The sequence below is a fragment of the Tremella mesenterica genome (assembly GCF_000271645.1).
Source record: "Tremella mesenterica DSM 1558 unplaced genomic scaffold TREMEscaffold_9, whole genome shotgun sequence".
Lineage (NCBI taxonomy): Eukaryota > Fungi > Basidiomycota > Tremellomycetes > Tremellales > Tremellaceae > Tremella > Tremella mesenterica.
The window spans coordinates 641,894-661,263 of NW_006711233.1; the positions used below are offsets into that span (position 1 = coordinate 641,894).

Genomic DNA, 19,370 nt, shown 5'->3' on the forward strand with positions numbered 1-19,370 from the left:
CCATGCCCCAAGCAAAGCTCCTTGGATCGAACAATACATATCACCCTTGTAACTGACAAAGACACCGGTGTGGTGTGTTAACACCATGTATCGATGCTGACTCTCAACGCGACCGTAAGCAGTCAGAAGCGAAGCATGTTCGCAGCGACGCTACCGAGTCAGGGCGGGATCCCCGGGATCGACTAATCAAGCGCTTTGTCTGACCTCTGTTCGGTTGTCGGATGTTTCACCCTAACTACAACGAGGCAAATAGATATGTCTGATTCGCGTTTTAGTCCATGCCACATTTGGCTTTTGACGATCTGTTTGGTTCAACTATTGACTAGCGTCCCCATCTTCAGATAACTGCCAGATCGGGCCAACACTACTAGTACTCTTTGCACTGTATGAGTATCAAGATCACATCAAGATTTACGCTGTTGAACTCTCTTATCCCCCTTTTCGGCTCTGACACGAAGTTTCGCTTGTTTCTTCGATTCACCGGGTGTACCACTTCCGTTTTTTGTTGTCTCGGGGTCTGGTGAGATGTTGGAACGGGGTCCGAAGAGGGAAGGAAGGAACATTCCTAACAGGGGTTTAAGTGTGTAGAATGCTTTGTATGTACCGAAAATCGGAATCTGTTTATTAGTAGCTGTCCCACTTTGTTGAGCCCGGACTGGAGATAAAGGGGGTGAAGGAGTATCAGGAACTTACGAGCAACATCAACCACCAAATCCATTCGCCTAATAGAGCACTGCCGAGGGTACATATCCAAGTCATGTAAATCCTGTCAGTCAGAGGTCGATTCACCAATATGACACTCCTATCATTCCAGCATGATTTCTGCAACTCATACCATCTCCACGACTGTCTCCAATTGATACAGATTACAGGGAGGAAAATAGAGAGAGGTAATGATCGTATCATGAGCAGAGAGCGAATCGAGCAAGAGGTAAAGAAAAAGAAAGAGAAGACAAGAGCACTTACAGATCCCAAGCTAGCTCAACCACCCCCTTACCTCCTAAATCCTCCCCTGATCTGACCTTCCCATCGCTTCCTATCCTCGGAGTAGAGATCAAAACGAACCATCTCCAGACTGATAAACTCCCTACGAACGATCCGATCTGTAAGACGACAGGTATCAGGCGCGGTATAGCGGATCGGGATGTTATTCGGGATAGTATGAGACGTAAGATCAATGCGGATAACTGAGATTAGTGTATCAATCATGTCTCGTAACTTGTGATGCCACCACATAAAGCTCGTGACTGGAGTCATGACTCTTTCGATCTTCCAAGCTCATGAGATCACTCTTTCCACACCCCAACCTCCTGAGAATCCGTGGAATGTGTCTGAGGAGAGAAGACACACTCGGCCCACCACAGGGGAGAAGTCTCAGGTGATGATGTTAGTTGCAAAGATAAACGAGGGATATTTATCAAAGAGGAAGTACTCACGTTGACTATCAAAAATCCTAAGCGTAGGTTCTTCAACGCTGTCTCATTGGCGGACACGATCCTCTTGGACGAAGCGTTGGCCTGGAGGTCAACCCGCCGTCAGATGATCTTGAAATCAGAAGAACGAATGGTAAAGTAAAACGCACCATTCCCTAGTTCTCGTTGTCCACTATCTTGTCCGTTTCCACTGACCCAATGCTCACAAAGTCACAAGGCGACGGAGACAGCGGCTAGCGGCTACAACGGAGATGGGAAGAAACCACGTGTCCATCATGTGGCAAAACTTGTGCCTGAAACACCAAAAGTCTGAAACTCAGCAAACTAAATAGAAGGCATTCGACTTTTTCCTTAGATATGAAGCATCTCAAAACCACAAACCGATGTACAAAACTATCAGACTACTCGGTAAATCATCTTCGTCTTCTAGATGGTTATCAAGACATTCAAAAGATCCATACGTTCTCAAACGTTCCTCTTCCGATGAGAATTATCGATCAAGATCTTCTTTCAAACTTCTCTCCCTGATCACTCGCTATCCTCTCTTCGGTCAAGGATCTAATGTGGTAGATCTTGGTGCTGCTCCTGGTGGATGGTCACAAGTGGCGGTCAAGTATGTATTCAACAAGCAGAAGCAGGATCAGAAAGTGGCCGATAATAAAGTGGAACAACACAATGTGATGAGAGAGAAAGAAAGAAGAAAAAGAGGAAGTGTATTCGCGCTTGATATACTACCTATGGAACCTATACCTGATGTGGACATCATCACTGGAGATTTTCTAGATGATAATGTGAGAATAGAACTTTTCAAACGTCTAAGGAACTCCAAGATTAACTCGTCATCGAGAGAAGTAGGAGAAGCTCGTACGTTGGATAAAGAAGTTTTACCTTCAATGTATAAGGATATCGAGCTAGGTGAGATAGGAAATGTGGAAGAGAAAGATGAACTATTGTTGGATTGCGTGTTGAGCGATATGATGGCTCCTATGTCTGGTATCAGGATAAGAGATATACAAGCTAGTTTGGATTTAGTACGAGGTGCCACTCAATTCGCCAAGACAGTCCTTCGATCTTCTCCATCTTCTTCTCATTCCTCCCACTCCCCCCTCACAAACCCATCGGATCCGAACGCTTCAACAACCGTACTGAGATCCCCGGGGGGCTCCACTCCCTCTTCCATCTCGGGAACGCTTGACACTTCCTCAAACACCCAAACGGAGTCACTCGGACATGGGGGAACATCTTCAGCGGGTGCTCGTCCAAATGGAAAGAGACCACGGAAAAGCTCGGGTGGGAATCTCGTGTGAGTCCTTCGAAAGTAAACTGCGAAAGGTTGTCCCGTTTGTCATAACAGAGGTATCTCAAGTTTGAGTGGGGAATTCCGTCAATGAAGAGAGTTGTCTCGAATTAAAGAAGACGAAGCAGAAAAGTAGAAGAGAAAGCTGATGGACAGTATGAAATTCTTTTCTCATCCAGATTTAGACGATTTCAAACGACAAGAACTCATACCTTTCTTTGATAAAGTTTTCGTGGATAAACCTAAAGAGAGTAGAAAAGGTCCGTCTTCCTCTCCTCCCTCAATCTCTTCTTAACTTGACATCCATTCGTCTTCTCGTGGCATTCAGTAATGGAACACGGAACCCCAAGTAGTACTCGCAGAGAGAGACGCCGGTAGGAGACAAATTGTGGAAGCTAATATTAAGAATCGAGTGAAGCTTATTTCGTTTGCATGGGTTATAAAGGAATTTGAACCGACTTTCGATTTCCCAATCCGACGAACACCAATGCAAATCACCTTCCCTCAAGACACCAGGTCTTTCAATTACATTTCATTTCATTGACACGACCTCATGACGTTTCCATGTGCGAAATTGTCTCAATCATACGACGAACGTCTTCGCGAGACAAGGCGGTGCTCAACTGTCTCTTGAAGCTTCGTGCTCAACTATCCTACCCGAGTTCTGTGAAGACAACCTATAGAACGCCGAACTCTTTCAATTGTGTAGAAGTCGAGATTTTTCGATATTTGAATCATTGGACATCCTTGAGAGAAAAGTATAAGAACAGTATACATCCTTGTTATTACCCGAGGACACAAGATTTGACGATCTACTCGTTTTCCGCAGTATAAGGCCGAACGACCAACGGTAATCCACATCCTCTAGTCATCAACTCTCCTTGAAGATAAGGACGTGTGGAGAATCTGTCCAATCAGAAACTTCTTCCTCAAATTTATATTCCTCACTTCGTCCAGTAACGAGCAAGAAAATCAGAGCAACGATTCTCGAAGAAGATTGATCAAAGACTCGACCAACTAATTTGTGCATTGGAGAAACTTGATGGATACCAATTCAAAGAGTTTTACACCTTGAACGTTGAAGAGAGGCATCAACCTTTGGGAAAGGGAGAAAAGAAGAGCAACGCATATGTATAACGATAGAAGAGGGAAATGTTGGAGAAGGGTTTATGACATAAACTCACAAATTCCATTTATAAATCTTCCTATTTGGAACAGGCATGAAAATAAATTCCTTTATCAAATTGAATAAGACCAATTTAATCTCTATCATACCTAATTTATACCCTACGCATTTCCTAGGTCCATCGATAAAAGTCAAAAGACCATGATAACCTATGTTCTCCACCACATGTTCATTTTCATTCTCCTGTGTTTGTATCGAAATGGAAACTCTACTTTTTTTCCTTGAAGCTATTGATGAGGTAAAAGCCTGGTTAACGTCTCTATCTTGTGAAATAGAAGTGTCCGTAGGTGACGAAGTGACAGAAGGAAGATTTATAGAACGTCCATCGTAATCGAGCCAATGAGAAGGATCGAATTTCTGTGGAGAAGATCCCCAAGAAGTATGAGTCATATTGAATAATTCGATAGGTATTTGTACCTTTGAGTCAATCATTTGATCACCCCTTTATCCCATTGCTCTTCGATAGCAAAAGTGCGATATCACAGTATGTATCCAGACCCAGACTACTAAACCTCTAATTCTTTCGGTCTGTGCTTCGCTAGCTTCCTGAATCCTCAAGTCCCCAGATCTTTATAGTTCGCAGTCATCATCGAAGGAGCTGGCGGAAGGTTGATGAAATCAGACATGAGAAGTATGAGTGACTTTGAGTCTTGAAGGAGAGAGTCGACAAGTCAAAAACTCACAAATTGGCCTTTTCGAATTCTCACCTCGGTGATTGGTTTACCGTCTGTATTGATTATAGGTGAAGCTAGAGGTATAATATCGTTTTGCGTGGCCTGACGAAGCTATACTCAGGATCAAATTCATTTCTTTCACATTGTCCCTCGATTGTCCCCGCCTCCCACCCCCCGATGTTTTGTTCCATCATAAGCTGAGTAAGGTGGAATTGTCGGGTACCCAGAATACGTTGTATCATCCAGCTCGCTAGATATAAAGGATTGCTTGGAGGAAACTACTATTTGAAACGGGAAGAGAAGAGAAGAGAGAACAACTCACCGTACCCGGTATACTAGGATTACATCTTAATGCCTCCATCATCACAGCGTTGAGGTAGGGTAAATCATCGATATTTTCAAAAGGTAGCTTATCGCCATATGCAAGACATTCAGCCCGGAGTCTTGATTGAAATTCAGGTTGAAGGGCGAGTTGCCAGAGACAAAAAGCGACTGTTCCACTGATTGTTAGTCTGTTTAATCCTTTCGTCCCTTCTTCCCTTTTTCTTTCATTGTATATTGAACACTGAGTTCTCATTGCGAATTCGCGTTCTCCATTTGTCATACGTTTGTGTCACGATCTATGGAAGATGGAGTCAATACGAAGAAATCTGATAAAGTTTCAAGTGACAGTGATCAGGTATACTATGAGTACGCGGGACGAATGAGACTCACGCGCTGGTATCAGATCCAGCAAATTGGAAAGTTGCCAATTGACCAATTATCTCATCTTCTGTCAATTGTTGATCGGGCGGATTGGCCAGATTAGCTCTCACTGCAATTTCAGCTATTTCTAAAGCCTCAAGACATCATACAGTCAAGTCCTGCTTGTTGGCGTCCTGCTCCAGGATCGGTTTTTCGATTTTGACTTTATGGACATATCTTGGATCAAATATTTTAGACTTGGTAGACTAACATGTAGCGAGTGATGGGTGTATTCAGTCGTTGAACAAGGATGACTGATGAAGAGTGAAAAGGAAAGAGGTAGGAATGGAAAACTCACGCATTACACTAATCAAATCCTTCTGATCCTTCGAGTCGTTCCCCTCTGCCATTTCACGTTTTCGTTCTGCTACCCTTTTCTTCGCTAAAGCTTTGAGGGGTCCCATTCCTGCGTTAACCCTGCGTAGATTCTCGGAGGGCTATGAACATCAGTCAAGTTTTCTTTCCTCTCATCCTCTCAAACCACCTCTTTCTCGCCAGTCGGACAATGGTCAGGGAAGCTTAATGATCCTCAACACAGAATGACCATCTGAAAGTTGCAAATCGACACTGAGCGACCTGTAATTGCTAGAAAGACAGGCAGGGTGTGACCGATTTGAAAGGGACAACGAGTAGGGAGGAGATAGGAGTGAGTACGAAGACAGAGTGAAGGGTATGAGAAAATAGAGCTGAAGACGTGCACTCACCCATATCTTATTTAAAAGAGGTAAGATGATCCTCAAATGCTGATCCCAGCTATACATCCCATTATAAGGCTGCATCATCTTTTCATACTTTTCATATATCTTTCCACCCTGTCCATTCCATTCAGCAACACAATCGAAATCGTATCCCAATGTAGTTTGTCCGATGACATCGTAGAAACACCTTAATGTGAGGTCGTAGATATCTATGATACGATAAGTTTCAGGAAGGTTCATCATCAGATCGTCTCGTGTGTAAGGAGGGGATAAAGTAAGGTCTGAACAAAGATCTGCTATCGTATCTCTAAGCTATGAATTCAGTATTCTCCTAGCTCTTGAGTCTTCATACACTTTTCGAAGACATACGGTCGATCTCTAAGACCGACAATGGACAAACTCATTTAAGGACAGACCGTTGGATCGAATTGCTTGTGGTTGTGTAACAAGCTCACAGTGGTGGATTTCATCATGAGAGGGGTTCGGATTTAGTATCAAGGCGTACGGTTAGAAAGGTAAGTTCAGAGGGATAGAGGATCATTCCGTGCTCAACCAGACAGAGATAAGAAGGGGAAATGAAGATAAAGTACTCACTTGCTCAACTTTCTTCTGAATTCCTTCAGTCATATCTTTCAATCCCTGTCGACTAAACAACCTTTGTACAACCTTCCTCTGTAATCTATGTCTCTCCCCTTCGGCAGGAATCAATCCATTCGCCATATATCTCCCCAACAATAATCTCAACCGTTCCGGTTTGACATATAAAGAAGTGTTACCGAATATATGAGAGATAGCTCTTGGGTCTATGGTCACTAAACGAGGATTGACCCATAAGAGACCATTGATTTGAAATGTCTTTCCGAGTTTGGTAACCCATTCATCTAGACCTTGGATGAAATAGTAGCTGCATGTCAATAAGTACACTATAACAACGTCTTTCCCGTTCTCTTCTGTAAAGGAGGCAGGGACTGATGGTATCCATACGAGAGATGAAGACAGGATTGATATAATGGGTGAAAAGGCAATGCAAAGAAAACTCACTCGACCAGAAGAGGATAATGTCCCATCCATCCATTCCCTCCCGGAGGAGCCCTCAATTGTCTAAAAGGAGAGGTAAGTGGTCTCCATACAACATAATGTAAAAACCTCAAGCCGACATACGTCCCAACTAACAACACCACCTCCCCCAAACTCGGTATTCGAATCGGAATCGTCATCAGAAACTTATACACAAACAGCTACAGGCCTTTCTGTCTACTGTGAAACTAGATCACCATGGAACTCCTTTTCTTCGGTCTTCAACATGCCGGATGTCGGTTCTGATATTTACATGTTCAGGTTAGCTAGGTATCATATGTGTAAGTATGTAGTGTTCCGTGCCGCCATGCTGCATGCTGCTCAAAGCACATTTCCGTGCCTAATTAATGATCGTGGTGTTCAGGAACGAATCAAAGAACAAAAAGGATTCGCAGCAAACTATTGTCTTGTGATAACAAATTTCTCGCATACTATTTATGGATATGTGCTACATGCCTACAGTACAGAGGAAGAGAGACAGGGAAATTACCACCCTCCTAACCACCACCTACCCTGTTTCTTCACTCCACCCCCTGCACCTTCATTAGCCACGGCAGCGACAGGTTGAGATTTCGTATCTCCCCCTTGAGGTGATGGACCGCCTTGACCACGCATTTTACGTTCACGCATCTCCGCAAGACCCTGACCACCGCCGGCGGAACCGTCTTGTTCTTTTGGATTAGAGCGAATGGAGACGTTATGGTCGGCTAAAGGTAAGCTCAATTCTGGAACTTTGATAAGCGTTTGAGGGGGTTTCGCCCAGTTCTTAAGAGCAAGTATACGAGTTATGCATCTAGCTACCGATTCTACATAAATATTCCCCTTTCAAGACAGACTGACAAGATATGGCAAGTGGATAAAGAGTCAAACATGTGATGGAGAGGAAATATCGTGATCAGCCGCAGATACGAGGTGCGGGATGATTGACGAATTTTTAGATAAGAAAAGCATCTGACCCACCTGACATACTCTTCCTCCCTTCGGCCGAAGTACCAGCTACAGTGGGTGATCCCTGATTGACAGGTGATGCTCCTCCGGATTTCAAAGATGGATGGGGATTAGACGAAGGGGATCTGGTCGTCAGATTCACTAAGGCCCAGACTCCCCCTTTTGAGCATCACCATTACAGGATCTGATCAAGAGCGATTATCATCATCTGAGAGGGGATCAAGGGAAAGATACAACACACCCTATGACTCACCCATCCGTATCTTTGCCATCTTTGACACTCTGACTCCTGCCATCTTCTACCGGTCCAGGAGCTGGTGTCTTTCCCGACAACTCGCGTAATGGTGCATTCCAAATGTATACACCGCTCACCACGCCTGATATCAGCTGACACAAGCAGTAGAATAGGAGACGTTGTGGGCATTGTGGAAATGATAAGAGTTAAAAATGGACAGAGGAGTGAGATCGCGATTTACCTACGCCGGCTGCAACAAGAACGGGGACTAGCCTTCCAGTGGTGGTCATTTTGTAATTTTTTTTCTTTTCAGATCTTATCTTCCAATGTCAATAGCACACTCTGTCGTGTTATGTGTGTCGGCTTCAATGTATCAATGTATTGGTGGGGTGCTCTTCATGTCACCCGATGAAGAGCGAAGGACTGACGTCAATGTCACAGCGGGGCTCCATCGATGGGTGGAGAGAAAGTGCCACATTCTCTCAGTGAAGACAAAAGGACAAAATCCCGATTTCGCCGTTCGTCCAGCGTTTTGAGCTCTCGAGATTGTTCAGAAGCTCAAAGTAGATAGAGTTAGACATATAACAAGCCCCTGTACCCCTGTACACCAGCAAGAACAGACAAATCGAGATGGCCTCGTATCAAAAACACACGGACTGGGCGGCAGATGAGGATGCCGAGCGTGGGTTTTATTCCTGATACTACCTGTCCTCTCCTGGTTCACCTCACCGGCAATCATGCTCTCGTAAGAGAAACTCGTGAGCCACACGCTCTCAGGATATGACATTACATCGTGATAGTGGGGAGTGGAACATGCAACAGGTAGTATGAAAGAGATAACGTCGGGCGTGTGATACTCTAGCTGACTTATAGCCGAGTTGCCACCCGATACCGAAACCACCACTCCAGATGGAATAACCACTATCATCACGTGGAAATTAGACGAAAAGGGTAGGAAAGTCAAACATACTCGCAGAGTCAGACGGAAGATGGTGACTCAGGTGGTATCACATGCCGCAGCTGAGAGGAAGAAATGGCCAAAGCGAGTCTCGAGGTTTGTATCGCACAGAATAGGAGCTGATGGAAATAGGTTCGGAGATGATAAAGGTAGACCGTCGGGACCGGATAGGAAGACTACTATTATTGGAGAGAATATACATCTGAAGATCGGTCCAGTGTCAAAGGTTGGTTGTCCTCATTTACTCTTTCACTGTATCTTCCTCGAAACTCATCGTCACCTACACATCTCCCGTGGTAGGCTCTTGTCAATAGTGGCACGTCAGCCGTCTTGAAGGTGTGATCTTCGGAGGAAGGCTCGTTCTACGGACATATTTGTTCATTTGATAGCTGCTTGTTAAGAGTAGCGGGCATGGAAAATGGGGTGTAAGGGACTTTGGGACGAAGCTCATAACAGGCCGAACCGGTCGAACAAGAACAAACTGCAAAAGCTCCCGTTGGCAAAGCAGTCGTTTGTCGTCTGTGTAAAGGAGCCCATTTCACCGCCAAATGCCCATACAAAGATCAACTCGCAGCATTGGAGAATCTCGAATTGGGTGACGAGGAGCCTGCCCCGGCCGCTCCTAGTGGAATGAGCGGTCTAGGAGCGAGGGGTGCTGGTACAACTGGGAAATATGTTCCTCCGTGAGTCGTCGCCTTCGTCCGAGTGATCACTAGGTTGTTGATCACGTTTGTTCAACCCCTTTCAGTGTTTGCGGAATAACGTGTTGGAAAATTTTCCCATGCTGATGACAGATCTCAACGTGGTGGTCCTGGTGCCGCAGGAGGAGGCGAATCAATGTATCGCAACAGAGACGATCTCCCCACTCTCCGTGTCACATCTCTCTCCCTCGATGCTGAAGACGACGACCTTCGCGCCCTGTTCGAGCCCTTTGGAAGGGTGGCGCGTGCCAACGTCGTCCGGGATCGTGAAACTCGTGTCAGCAAAGGGTTCGGATTCGTATCCTTTGATAACAAGGCCAATGCGGAGACGGCTCTCAACAGGATGGATGGGTTTGGTTATGACTCATTGATCATTTCAGTTTCTTGGAGTCGTAAGTCGACCCTTCTCCCCCACTTGCCCCATGACAACTTTCTATATCCAGGGCCGACGTCGCTGATAGTGCAGAACCCCGAGAACAAAGACAGGGTTAGTTTGCATATGTATTTCATCGATCCTCCACGTTTCATCATGCATCATTTGATGAGCTGTTCGAAGCATTTGCTCCTGCCGAGGGCGAAGTCGGTTAGGCGGAGCCGCCCTGTTCGAGGCTACATCGGCTATGGTCGTAGAGTGGGGCAGAGGATGAGAGTGAAGATGGGATTCGAGGATAAACGCCTTACCTTGACCCTTGATGTAACTTGCTCCTGTGCATAAAAGGAGTGGGATGATCACCCACCCGGTTTCATCTACCTGCTGCACGCTGCGCTGTGAAGCATTCCCAAGGCTTATGCAGGGAAAGCTAACATCACGAAAAGATCAGGTGTATGGCTGCATGTTAGACGGTGTATCTGGACGTTCGGCCTAACGCGTCTACGCCACTCGATATGACCCTACCAGCGTACCAGCCCCCCTCGGCCGTCGAGTAAGAGGGACGACGTACTCTAACATCTCTTTCAATTGAACCATCTTCATCTTTAGATCTCATTCCTGCTCTTCTCCCGCCACTACTTTGCTATATGCTGCGTCATAGCATGTCCCAGACCCAAAACAACACAAAGAAGTAAGAGGTGATTCATACAACGGGCGTCACCCACGATCGAGGAGAAAGTACTCCTTTTTGTCTGTGCGTCTCGGCCATTTCCACATCTCCGTCCTTCTGCTCTCTCCTCTTTACATCTATAGTTACACAAACAACCTATCACAACCCCCTCGACGACGGCGACGGCAACAGTCGGCTCGGTGCTTTTATCCCTGCCTCCGTCTCCCATTACATCGGATCAGTCACTTAGATCGAAGGAGGGAACTTGACTACCATTCCTCAACAGTTCGGTCTTGCCACCCACCTCTCCATCGACATCTTATCATCTATCATATCCATCCCTTGACATACATACTCTACCACTACACATCTATCGCCTCAGGCGTCGGGTCGATCGAACTGTCAAATCGAAGTGACTGGTGGACAGAAATAAAGCGATAAACATAAACCCTTCAAGTGAGACAAGTGTAATCCAAGTAATCTCCAGAAGGAGAAAAATCACCTGTAAAGATCAGAAGTGTAGATAATTATAATCATGTCAACCTCAAGATCATACAATTTCCCTTCTTCTCCAGCACTCACAACAGCTTCTTCACTCAATTATTCTCAGTATGGTTCTGGATCTTTTGGCCCAGGAGCTCGTAATACAGCCACGAGCGCTACTTCTTTTTCTCGTCCACCCGTTGGTAGGAATGGCTCAAGTGGTTTAAGACCTCCTAATTCAGCTCCTGCTGGACCGGGAAAAGGAGATAAAGCAGATTCGAGAGAAGTGGCTAGAGTTCATTGGGGTGCTCTGAGGGGTTATTTGGCCAGTTGGCTGGAGAAGGGTGAGTGAGGACCTTGGGTCTATATGATTATCATCATGCTTCTCATTATCTTGGTCATTTACCACTCAATGTAAAGAGCTCCGTCTTGTTCAATGACTTGTCCACTTGTATCGTCCTTTCTACGCAGGCTGGATGGATCAGGATTTTGTCCTTACAATGGAGGAGAGGTCACATCGGGGTGGACCGATGGAGGCGGGATGCACTATCAGATGAAATGCAGGGTGAGGAGGAGGGTACTGTCAGGATGAAGGAGGAATACTGGCAGAGGATAGGGACGTGCAAAACCAGGATGGGATGGAGAAGAGGTCGGGTCTCCGGCTTAGTGAGGGGTGAAAGAAGTCCGGCCTGTCTCATGGGATCAAGAGGAATGACTGATGAGAAAGATTAGATCTTTTGGCTGACGAATAGAATCACCTACCGCTCGAGCTAGTGCTAGAGAGAAACTCACCAGACTTACAAAACTACAATTCCAAGAATTATCCACCGATGTATACGACGAGTTGATGCGCCGTTTGGCGGCAGAGGAGGGTAGTGGAGACGGTACGTTGAGACCCTCTCCGTCCCCACACACGCACGTCCGAGGGGGATCGGGCATCCAATGAAACGAAATGAAGCCAGGATGGACCCCCGTTGCGTGCATTTCATCGATAATACTTCATGGGGCAACCCATGACTGAGTGTGATGGGAGATAGACGCAGGGTGACAAAAGACTTGATTCCTGCCACTAACGAACAGTGCCATTCCTACCTGTCCGAGAAGATTTCCATCCGAAACGAAATCAGGCTCGTCAAAAACTCGCCACGCTCCCAAAGAATCGATTCAAGGACTTGGCTAGTGATGTGTTCTTTGAGCTCAAGAGACGTTATCCGGAATTTGAGGAGGAAGCTGTTAGTGGTAATCCTACATTCTCCCTTCATTTCACGTCACTTTCGGATTAGTCTGACTCCAATCTGTTTAATCGAAATGATTCATTGGAGTTACTCTATAGGTGTCGCATGATGCACCTGCTAATTCCCAGGCGAACAAGTACCAATATGACGAACCGCCACCGGCTCCTGGTCCTGTACCTCTTCGTCCTCCATTCCCTCAAAACCCTTCTCAAGCTTCCACACGCGACCGAGATCGGACTGAGACACCTCCGCCTCTGTATAAAGGCACCAACCAGAGTCAACAATCTCTCCATCAACGTCAAAGATCTCGCAATGCTAGTCAGTCCTCATCTGGTTCTGGTTTACATCAACAACGACCCTCTATCGATCGGGGTATATCTGGAGGGTTTGACCGAGATCGAGACCGAGACAGACCCCCTGCGGCGTTGACAGGGACGACAAGTGAAGTGGTTGTACCTAACAAATCGCGTTTACGAGAGGAAGAGATTGAAGTTCCATATGCTCGTGAAAGTCGAATGATCGACCCTCGAGATTCGAGATCGGAAAGTAGGTCGTCTCGGGGCAGAAGACCGAATTCCAGAGGAAGTTTAGAAGAACTCGCGCCTCGGGCGACCACTCCGCGAGGGCAACGAGTGGATCAAGGGGATGTATTGTCTCCCGGGACGGACGATAACAGGGAATACTACGATCGAATGTCCTTTTCGTCCAATGTGACGAATAAATCAAAGTTGCTCAATCAAAATGTCGTAGGATGGGATGAAGAAAGAGAACGGAAAATCAGAGCAGAATACGAGTTACGGATAGCTGGATTAGATAGAAGACTGGTCGCTGCTGAGGCGGAAAGAGATGAGGCGAAGCGGGCGGAAGACAGAGCTAGAGAACGACAAAGAGAATACGAAGATGAAGTGAGGGGTTTGAAAGAGGTCAGTCGGAGTAGATCTTCCTCATGATTCTGATCAGCTGACATAATTTAGAGAGCGGCTACTCACGCTTCATCTTTGAGATCGTTGCAACATGAGCTAGACTTGGCTCGGGATGCCACGGAAACGGCTCGGAGACATAGTGAGGAGAGTGGACAAGCAGCCGCTGACGAGATCAACCAATGGCGAGATAGATGCGAAGGATTGGAAGAGGAGTTGAGAAGGTTAGAAGAGGAAATAAGAAGATTGGAAGATGAAAAGGCGGCGTTGGAAGGACAACAGGGCGGAATGGGGGTGAGTACTCGATTCATTTGTTCATTCGGTTCTCTTGTACAGATTCTAGAAGCTATTTCGAGAAATGATGCTGATAGTCGTAGTCTGAAGCTGCTGCTTTTGCTCTTAAACGTGAAATGCAGGGATTGGTCGACGAGCTTAATTCATTGTCAGCGGCCAACGAGCAACTTGTGATTGAGAGAGAACAGGACGCAGAGAGGATGGAAGAAATGGAAGGAAAGGTGGAAGATTATAGGAAGAAGTATGACGCGGTGAGAATAGAGCTGCGTAATCTGAAGGGTAAGTATCTGTCTTGTGTCTTTGTCCTACCCTTCTGGAGGAATTACAATCATCGTATCTAAATTTTCCGTCTATCTCCCTCGTCACCTACCAGTACATAATCATTCTTGTCGAATGATTGAGTCTCGCCACGTTGGTAATGGAGACAGAACATGACGGTGGTCTCTTGGATGGATTTCCGAGGTGTTTGGTTCTTACTCATCTTTAGCCACATCAACCATGTTTGTCTCCAAACCTCTCACCGACGACCATCTCCCCGCTTCTGCCGATGGGAACATTCTTGACATTCACGTCTCCTCATTCCAAACCTCCATAGATAGTCTTCTTTCTTCCGCTCGCTCATCCCAACCTTCTGGCGTACTCCCATCGATGAAAGCCGTCGTGGAAGCCATCACCGACATCGGTGAAGATGTGAAACACTTCGAACAATCTCCAAACCTTGATGTTGATGTGAGTCGACTGGAATCTCTCAAACATGAATCCACTGCACGTCTAAGCACCCTTATGCAAGCTGCAAGAAATCACGCCATGGCATCTGGTCTTTCCCCCGTTTCTCTCCTCGATGCCGCTGCAGGTCACCTCAGTGCAAACGTTGTAGAAATCATCAAACTACTCAAGATCAAACGTACCGATAAAGGAGAATTAAGAAGATCCCGTAGTTCTCTCAGTATCAGAGAAATGGTTTCTAGACCACCTGGTCAAGATCCTCGTTCGGCCAGTTCAGCAAATGGTAATTTCGATAGAGAATATGGAATTTCTCAAAAAGAAGAATTAAACCATCAACAACCTGCGGTTATGGTTCGTCGTCCTTCAGAAATACCCAATATACTGGATGGAAGAACTACACCTTCTGTCAGTTCTACACCAGGAAGAAATACTCCTTCAATAGCTTCCACATCTAGACCAACACCTTCCGTAGTTCCAGCAGCTTTGAATAGATTAAATGGACCTGGTGGATCTCCTTCAAAAGGTCCGTCGGCTTTCAGGAGTAATTCTTTTCAATCAGCTTCTTCACAAGGTAGACAATCTGATGCGTTTGATTTGGACAGGAAAGCTTCCATGGCGAGTGATAGGACAATTCCCAAACCTTTGGTAGAATCACGAAGTGGGAAAGAAGATGGTCAAAGATCTGGAGGAACGGATATACGTAATGGTGGAATGAGAGAATTGGCAGGATCAAGAAATGATTTCGCTTATGGTCAAACTAGTTCACCTATCACTGCTGAATCGACTGTTGGACCGTCAACGGCTTATGGTGGACAGAATGATTATGCTTTTGCGAGAGACGGGGAAGGTGATGGAAGTTTAGATGATGGGCAGGAATGGGAGGATTTAAAGGTGAGGAGCTTCGTCTTCTCACAGATCTCTCCTTTCCATACATCCATCTTCCGTTCCACATCACTCATCTCGTGTATAAAATCCATTGTTCGTATCCTACATCTTAAGATACGAGACACGTTCCAACCGAAAAAACCGACACAAATATCAAAGCTCATTCACACCCTAATTTCTTTCAAAAACCTTGATAAAAACCCTTGACATATGCTAACCCATAGCCATACCTCAACACTCAATCATCTTTACTGGTCAACTCGATCCAAAACCTTCTAGCAGCAATACGTACAGGTTCAGCAACTCCAGCATTAAACGAACATTTATCAGAAGTCATAGCTATAGCTTCTTCCATAGTAGCGGTCAGTACGAATTCTCTACCTAGTTCTCTTCGACAAGAAGGTGATCAATTGTTATCTGAATTAGTAAATAATACAAATAAACTTAGTGAAGCACAAGAAACTGCAAAGAGAGGGATTTTCGAGAAAGAAATAAGACAAGGTATAGCCAGCGCTAGTTTTGGTGTGGCAAAAGCTTTGAAAGCTTTGATGAAACTTGGTTCGGAGTGAGGATTGGGTTTCGAGAATTTCTCGTTGAATCAGTTACATGATCTATCCATCTAGATGTTGGGTACTACCAGATGGATATCCTCAGTATATCTCATGAAGATATTCTTTATTCTTCATAGTCTACGCATACGTCAAAACTCAGAAGGTCAAATCGAAATCCGTTGAAAGATCGGAATATCAGAAGATTGGCAGATCGAAATGGAAGATGAAGGAGAGAAAGGAAGATCTACGTCTCACTCATTTGAGTTCGCTCCGCTTTTAGGTCAAATGGAGGTATGGAATATACTCTTCGTTTAATTCACAAACAACAATGATTTTATATTGCTTATGCATACATAGCATCAAAACACACTTCTCTTTTTATTCACCACACTCCCTCCCCCTTGTTCCTTTCGACTCTAGAGGTCTGACTCATCTCAACGCAATTTGTGCCATATGATAAACCCCTTGAGTGCAAAATGGCACATCGAGTGCAGTGAAGTATGCAAACCCATCGAAATTCACCATTACCGTAAACGGTCAATAGGTTTAGAGTAGCAGTGATTTATAACAAATTTGGATAGATATCATAAAACCAGATATATACAATCAAATACACAAAAAGTTTTTATAAGCGACGTTCTGAGTTTCTTCCACATAAGGATAACCTAGATCACTTAGGAATTCATCGAATGTTGCGTAATCGGACGGAGGGACTTGAATCCCTACCAGGACTTTACCTACGTCTAAAAGTGTCAACTCCATACTTTTACATCTACCACTTCATTCATCTTGAAGTTCAAGGGATTATAGAGGAATTGTTGAGCAAGGTTAGTCTAGTGTGCAATACTTTTGAGAATACTGTACATACACCTGAGAGAGGTTTATGGGAATGATGAAACATTGTGATTAGGCAGATATGGAACACAAGCATCATTATCATGTAATGTGTGGAAAGTAATAAGGAGGTTAGATGAACAAAAATGCTTTATGACCAACTCACCAGCACCATGATTACGATAATGAAACAAAGAGATATTCCAATCTGCCTTTACACTCTTCAAAAATTGACCCAAAGCACCTAATCTTTCAGGGAATTCTCCATATCAGCCTCGATTATCTCATATCATTTTCAAGATTGAGACTTACCAAATCGGAATATCCTCTCATGTTCCACCACACTCCTCCCTCCTACCAGGTGTCTAACGTGTGATTTAGCAAATTCATCCTCACTCAAATCCACAGCTTCGATACCATTCTCCGTGAAAGTCGAAATGAGCTTTGCCACTTCTTCAGCTCGAGCTTCGGGAGTGGGACCGGAAGCAGTTGAAGAAGAAGATCGTAAGATGAAAGAAGTTATTATGTATCCTGTTGTAGGTGATGAATACCGATATGAAAATTCTGTGACGGCTCGATTATCTAAAAGGTTGTAAAAGTTTACAAAGCTATCGTTCAGTTTTGTTCTCTTTTTTTCTTCGTACCAAATTATGTGAGATTGGAGGAGGTGAATTAGCGAAAGAAAATTATGATGTGACAAAGAACACTGACACACGCAAAATGACCCACCTTCCAGGACGCTCAGGTAATCGAATAGACATTAATACTTCTCTTCTTTCTCCTATCTCCGCACGCTCCGCCACGAATCGTAATCTACCAAAGTTCATATTCCCCCCAGAGACAACAGCGACAAAACGTTTGTTTTTCCCTTGTAGACCGTTTCTTTCTATGTGCGCTTTCAAGCCTGCTAACGCTAACGCCCCTGATGGTTCAGGTATGGATCTAGTTTCTATTCATCAACCCAGCTGTTTAGGTGTCAGTTGAAGTAACTCACCTTCAAATATATCTTTGATAGCCGCACAAATCTCATCATTCCCAACTTTCACCACTCCGTCCAGTAATTTCCTACAAACTCTAAAAGTCTCTTCTCCTACTATCCTCACTGCTGTCCCATCTGCAAAAGGTCCAACTTCATCTAACATGACTCTCTTCCCTTTCCTCAAACTACGTTCCATAGCATCCCCATCGTGAGTTTCAATCCCATAAACCCCCACCGCAGGAGCTATACGTTTGATATACGCTGCTATTCCCGCTATCAACCCTCCTCCTCCGATACTTGCAAAGACACCATCGACTTCAGCACAATCTTTCATCTGCCGACAAATCTCCACGGCGATCGTACCCTGACCAGCGATGATCAAGGGGTTATCGTAAGGAGGGACGAAAGTAAGACCATCTTTCTCGGCCAGTCGGAGGCATTCGGCCTTGGCGGCATCGAAATCTTGTCCGTGAAGAACAACTTTGGCTCCGAGTCTTTGAACATTTCGCCATTTGATTGAAGGGGTGGACACTGGCATCACGACGACAGAAGGGATACCGAGGGCATGACCGGATAAGGCAACGCCTTGTGCGTGATTTCCTGAATTGTCAGAGAGGGTCATGAAATAGTGTGTTTGCACGGACCTGCGCTACATGTAATGACCCCTTTTTCTTTTTCCGCTTGGGAAAGATTGGCCATCATGTTGTATGCTCCGCGAACTTTGAAGGAAAAGACGGGTTGGAGATCCTCTCTCTTGAGCCAGATCTATCGATTCAGCTGTTGAGCCACATGATGACATGAATTGATGACTGACCTCGTTGCCAAGTCGCGCTGAGAGATTCACTGCAAGTGTAAGAGGGGTTTCTTGAAGGTTTAAGGGCGCTGAATAGACCTTGGCTGAGTGATTGTCAGCTTGAAAGCGAAAAAGACTTGAAGAAACTCACATAACAGGATCATACGCAGGTAGTCGGGTACCAATCGTCCATTGCTGTCACGCTCCATGAAATGAGGCGGGAGAGTTTGATACAGATGATCAGGGATATCATCATCAGAGTGTCCGTTTTGAGAGTGCTTCAATGCCGAAGGTGGCTCTGGTGCGGTGGAAGAGTATTCTATGGTCATGGTTTGTCGGGAGGGCGATAGTGGATGTGGGTGAGTGGTGTTCGGGCCGGACACGACGTGCAGTCTTGACTTGATCAGTGATTTTGAAGTGCTAACATAGACTTACTCACCCATTTGGCACCTTACCTGGCATGGTGAAGGAAGTAAGAGTGGTCGAGGAATGATATCAAAGTGACGAGGTTGAGTGCGACTCGGATAGACTTTTTCCAAGTCAAGGTTAAAGGGGGGACCTTTTAAATGTGTCCCCCTTGAATCTACGTACATACTGTACACTCCTCCTTGCCGTTCTACAAGTAACTTAACTCCCTGTCATCCTATCACGACCACTCATGAACAATACAAAGAGATAG

At 45.2% G+C, this 19,370-nt stretch overlaps 7 protein-coding genes across 7 annotated transcripts; 3 read left to right on the forward strand and 4 right to left on the reverse strand.

Moving 5' to 3' along the window:
• Positions 1-386: 386 nt before the first annotated feature.
• On the reverse strand, positions 387-1,624 carry TREMEDRAFT_44978 (uncharacterized protein). Its single transcript, XM_007006022.1, has 5 exons — positions 1,583-1,624; positions 1,437-1,517; positions 967-1,187; positions 694-766; positions 387-617 (listed from the first exon to the last, which is right to left on the reverse strand). Exons 1-5 carry the CDS (start codon positions 1,583-1,585, stop codon positions 405-407), a joined length of 591 nt encoding a protein of 196 aa, XP_007006084.1. The 5' UTR covers positions 1,586-1,624; the 3' UTR covers positions 387-404.
• Positions 1,625-1,852: 228 nt separating this feature from the next.
• Positions 1,853-3,177, forward strand: TREMEDRAFT_18081 (uncharacterized protein; the record flags this gene model as incomplete). The annotated part of the gene is made up of 4 exons (XM_007005903.1): positions 1,853-2,224; positions 2,336-2,494; positions 2,867-2,990; positions 3,137-3,177. Coding segments are annotated over 4 exons (696 nt in total), but the record flags the coding sequence as incomplete, so codon positions are not given.
• A 1,410-nt stretch (positions 3,178-4,587) lies between these two features.
• Positions 4,588-7,249, reverse strand: TREMEDRAFT_69516 (uncharacterized protein; the record flags this gene model as incomplete). The annotated part of the gene is made up of 7 exons (XM_007006222.1): positions 4,588-4,701; positions 4,913-5,090; positions 5,305-5,404; positions 5,633-5,771; positions 6,039-6,344; positions 6,627-6,936; positions 7,074-7,249. 7 exons carry the CDS (start codon positions 7,247-7,249, stop codon positions 4,588-4,590), a joined length of 1,323 nt encoding a protein of 440 aa, XP_007006284.1.
• Positions 7,250-7,595: 346 nt separating this feature from the next.
• On the reverse strand, positions 7,596-8,582 carry TREMEDRAFT_63889 (uncharacterized protein; the record flags this gene model as incomplete). The annotated part of the gene is made up of 4 exons (XM_007006129.1): positions 7,596-7,906; positions 8,070-8,182; positions 8,311-8,444; positions 8,538-8,582. 4 exons carry the CDS (start codon positions 8,580-8,582, stop codon positions 7,596-7,598), a joined length of 603 nt encoding a protein of 200 aa, XP_007006191.1.
• A 287-nt stretch (positions 8,583-8,869) lies between these two features.
• TREMEDRAFT_44982 (uncharacterized protein) lies at positions 8,870-10,504 on the forward strand. The gene is made up of 6 exons (XM_007006023.1): positions 8,870-8,974; positions 9,166-9,334; positions 9,383-9,476; positions 9,707-9,933; positions 10,045-10,343; positions 10,418-10,504. Exons 1-6 carry the CDS (start codon positions 8,923-8,925, stop codon positions 10,441-10,443), a joined length of 867 nt encoding a protein of 288 aa, XP_007006085.1. The 5' UTR covers positions 8,870-8,922; the 3' UTR covers positions 10,444-10,504.
• A 1,022-nt stretch (positions 10,505-11,526) lies between these two features.
• On the forward strand, positions 11,527-16,103 carry TREMEDRAFT_33084 (uncharacterized protein; the record flags this gene model as incomplete). The annotated part of the gene is made up of 8 exons (XM_007005952.1): positions 11,527-11,818; positions 12,227-12,358; positions 12,555-12,706; positions 12,838-13,632; positions 13,684-13,927; positions 14,014-14,202; positions 14,411-15,540; positions 15,759-16,103. The coding sequence occupies 8 exons, from the start codon at positions 11,527-11,529 to the stop codon at positions 16,101-16,103; spliced, it is 3,279 nt and encodes a 1,092-aa protein (XP_007006014.1).
• A 588-nt stretch (positions 16,104-16,691) lies between these two features.
• Positions 16,692-19,020, reverse strand: TREMEDRAFT_63892 (uncharacterized protein; the record flags this gene model as incomplete). The annotated part of the gene is made up of 8 exons (XM_007006130.1): positions 16,692-16,828; positions 17,086-17,181; positions 17,232-17,527; positions 17,649-17,868; positions 17,914-18,498; positions 18,543-18,663; positions 18,713-18,795; positions 18,843-19,020. 8 exons carry the CDS (start codon positions 19,018-19,020, stop codon positions 16,692-16,694), a joined length of 1,716 nt encoding a protein of 571 aa, XP_007006192.1.
• Between the last annotated feature and the right edge of the window lie 350 nt (positions 19,021-19,370).

Excerpts from the sequence above, each read along its gene's own strand:
- TREMEDRAFT_44978 (XM_007006022.1), bottom strand. Across the intron at positions 1,188-1,436 it reads TAGGATTTTTGATAGTCAAC|TTATCCGCATTGATCTTACG; the intron begins GTGAGTACTTCC and ends CACTAATCTCAG. Across the intron at positions 618-693 it reads TTTGGTGGTTGATGTTGCTC|ATTCCGATTTTCGGTACATA; the intron begins GTAAGTTCCTGA and ends ACTAATAAACAG.
- TREMEDRAFT_44982 (XM_007006023.1), top strand. The coding sequence starts at position 8,923 with ATGGCCTCGTATCAAAAACACACGGACTGGGCGGCAGATGAGGATGCC. Across the intron at positions 9,335-9,382 it reads GAGAGGAAGAAATGGCCAAA|GTTCGGAGATGATAAAGGTA; the intron begins GCGAGTCTCGAG and ends TGATGGAAATAG. Across the intron at positions 10,344-10,417 it reads CATTTCAGTTTCTTGGAGTC|AACCCCGAGAACAAAGACAG; the intron begins GTAAGTCGACCC and ends CTGATAGTGCAG.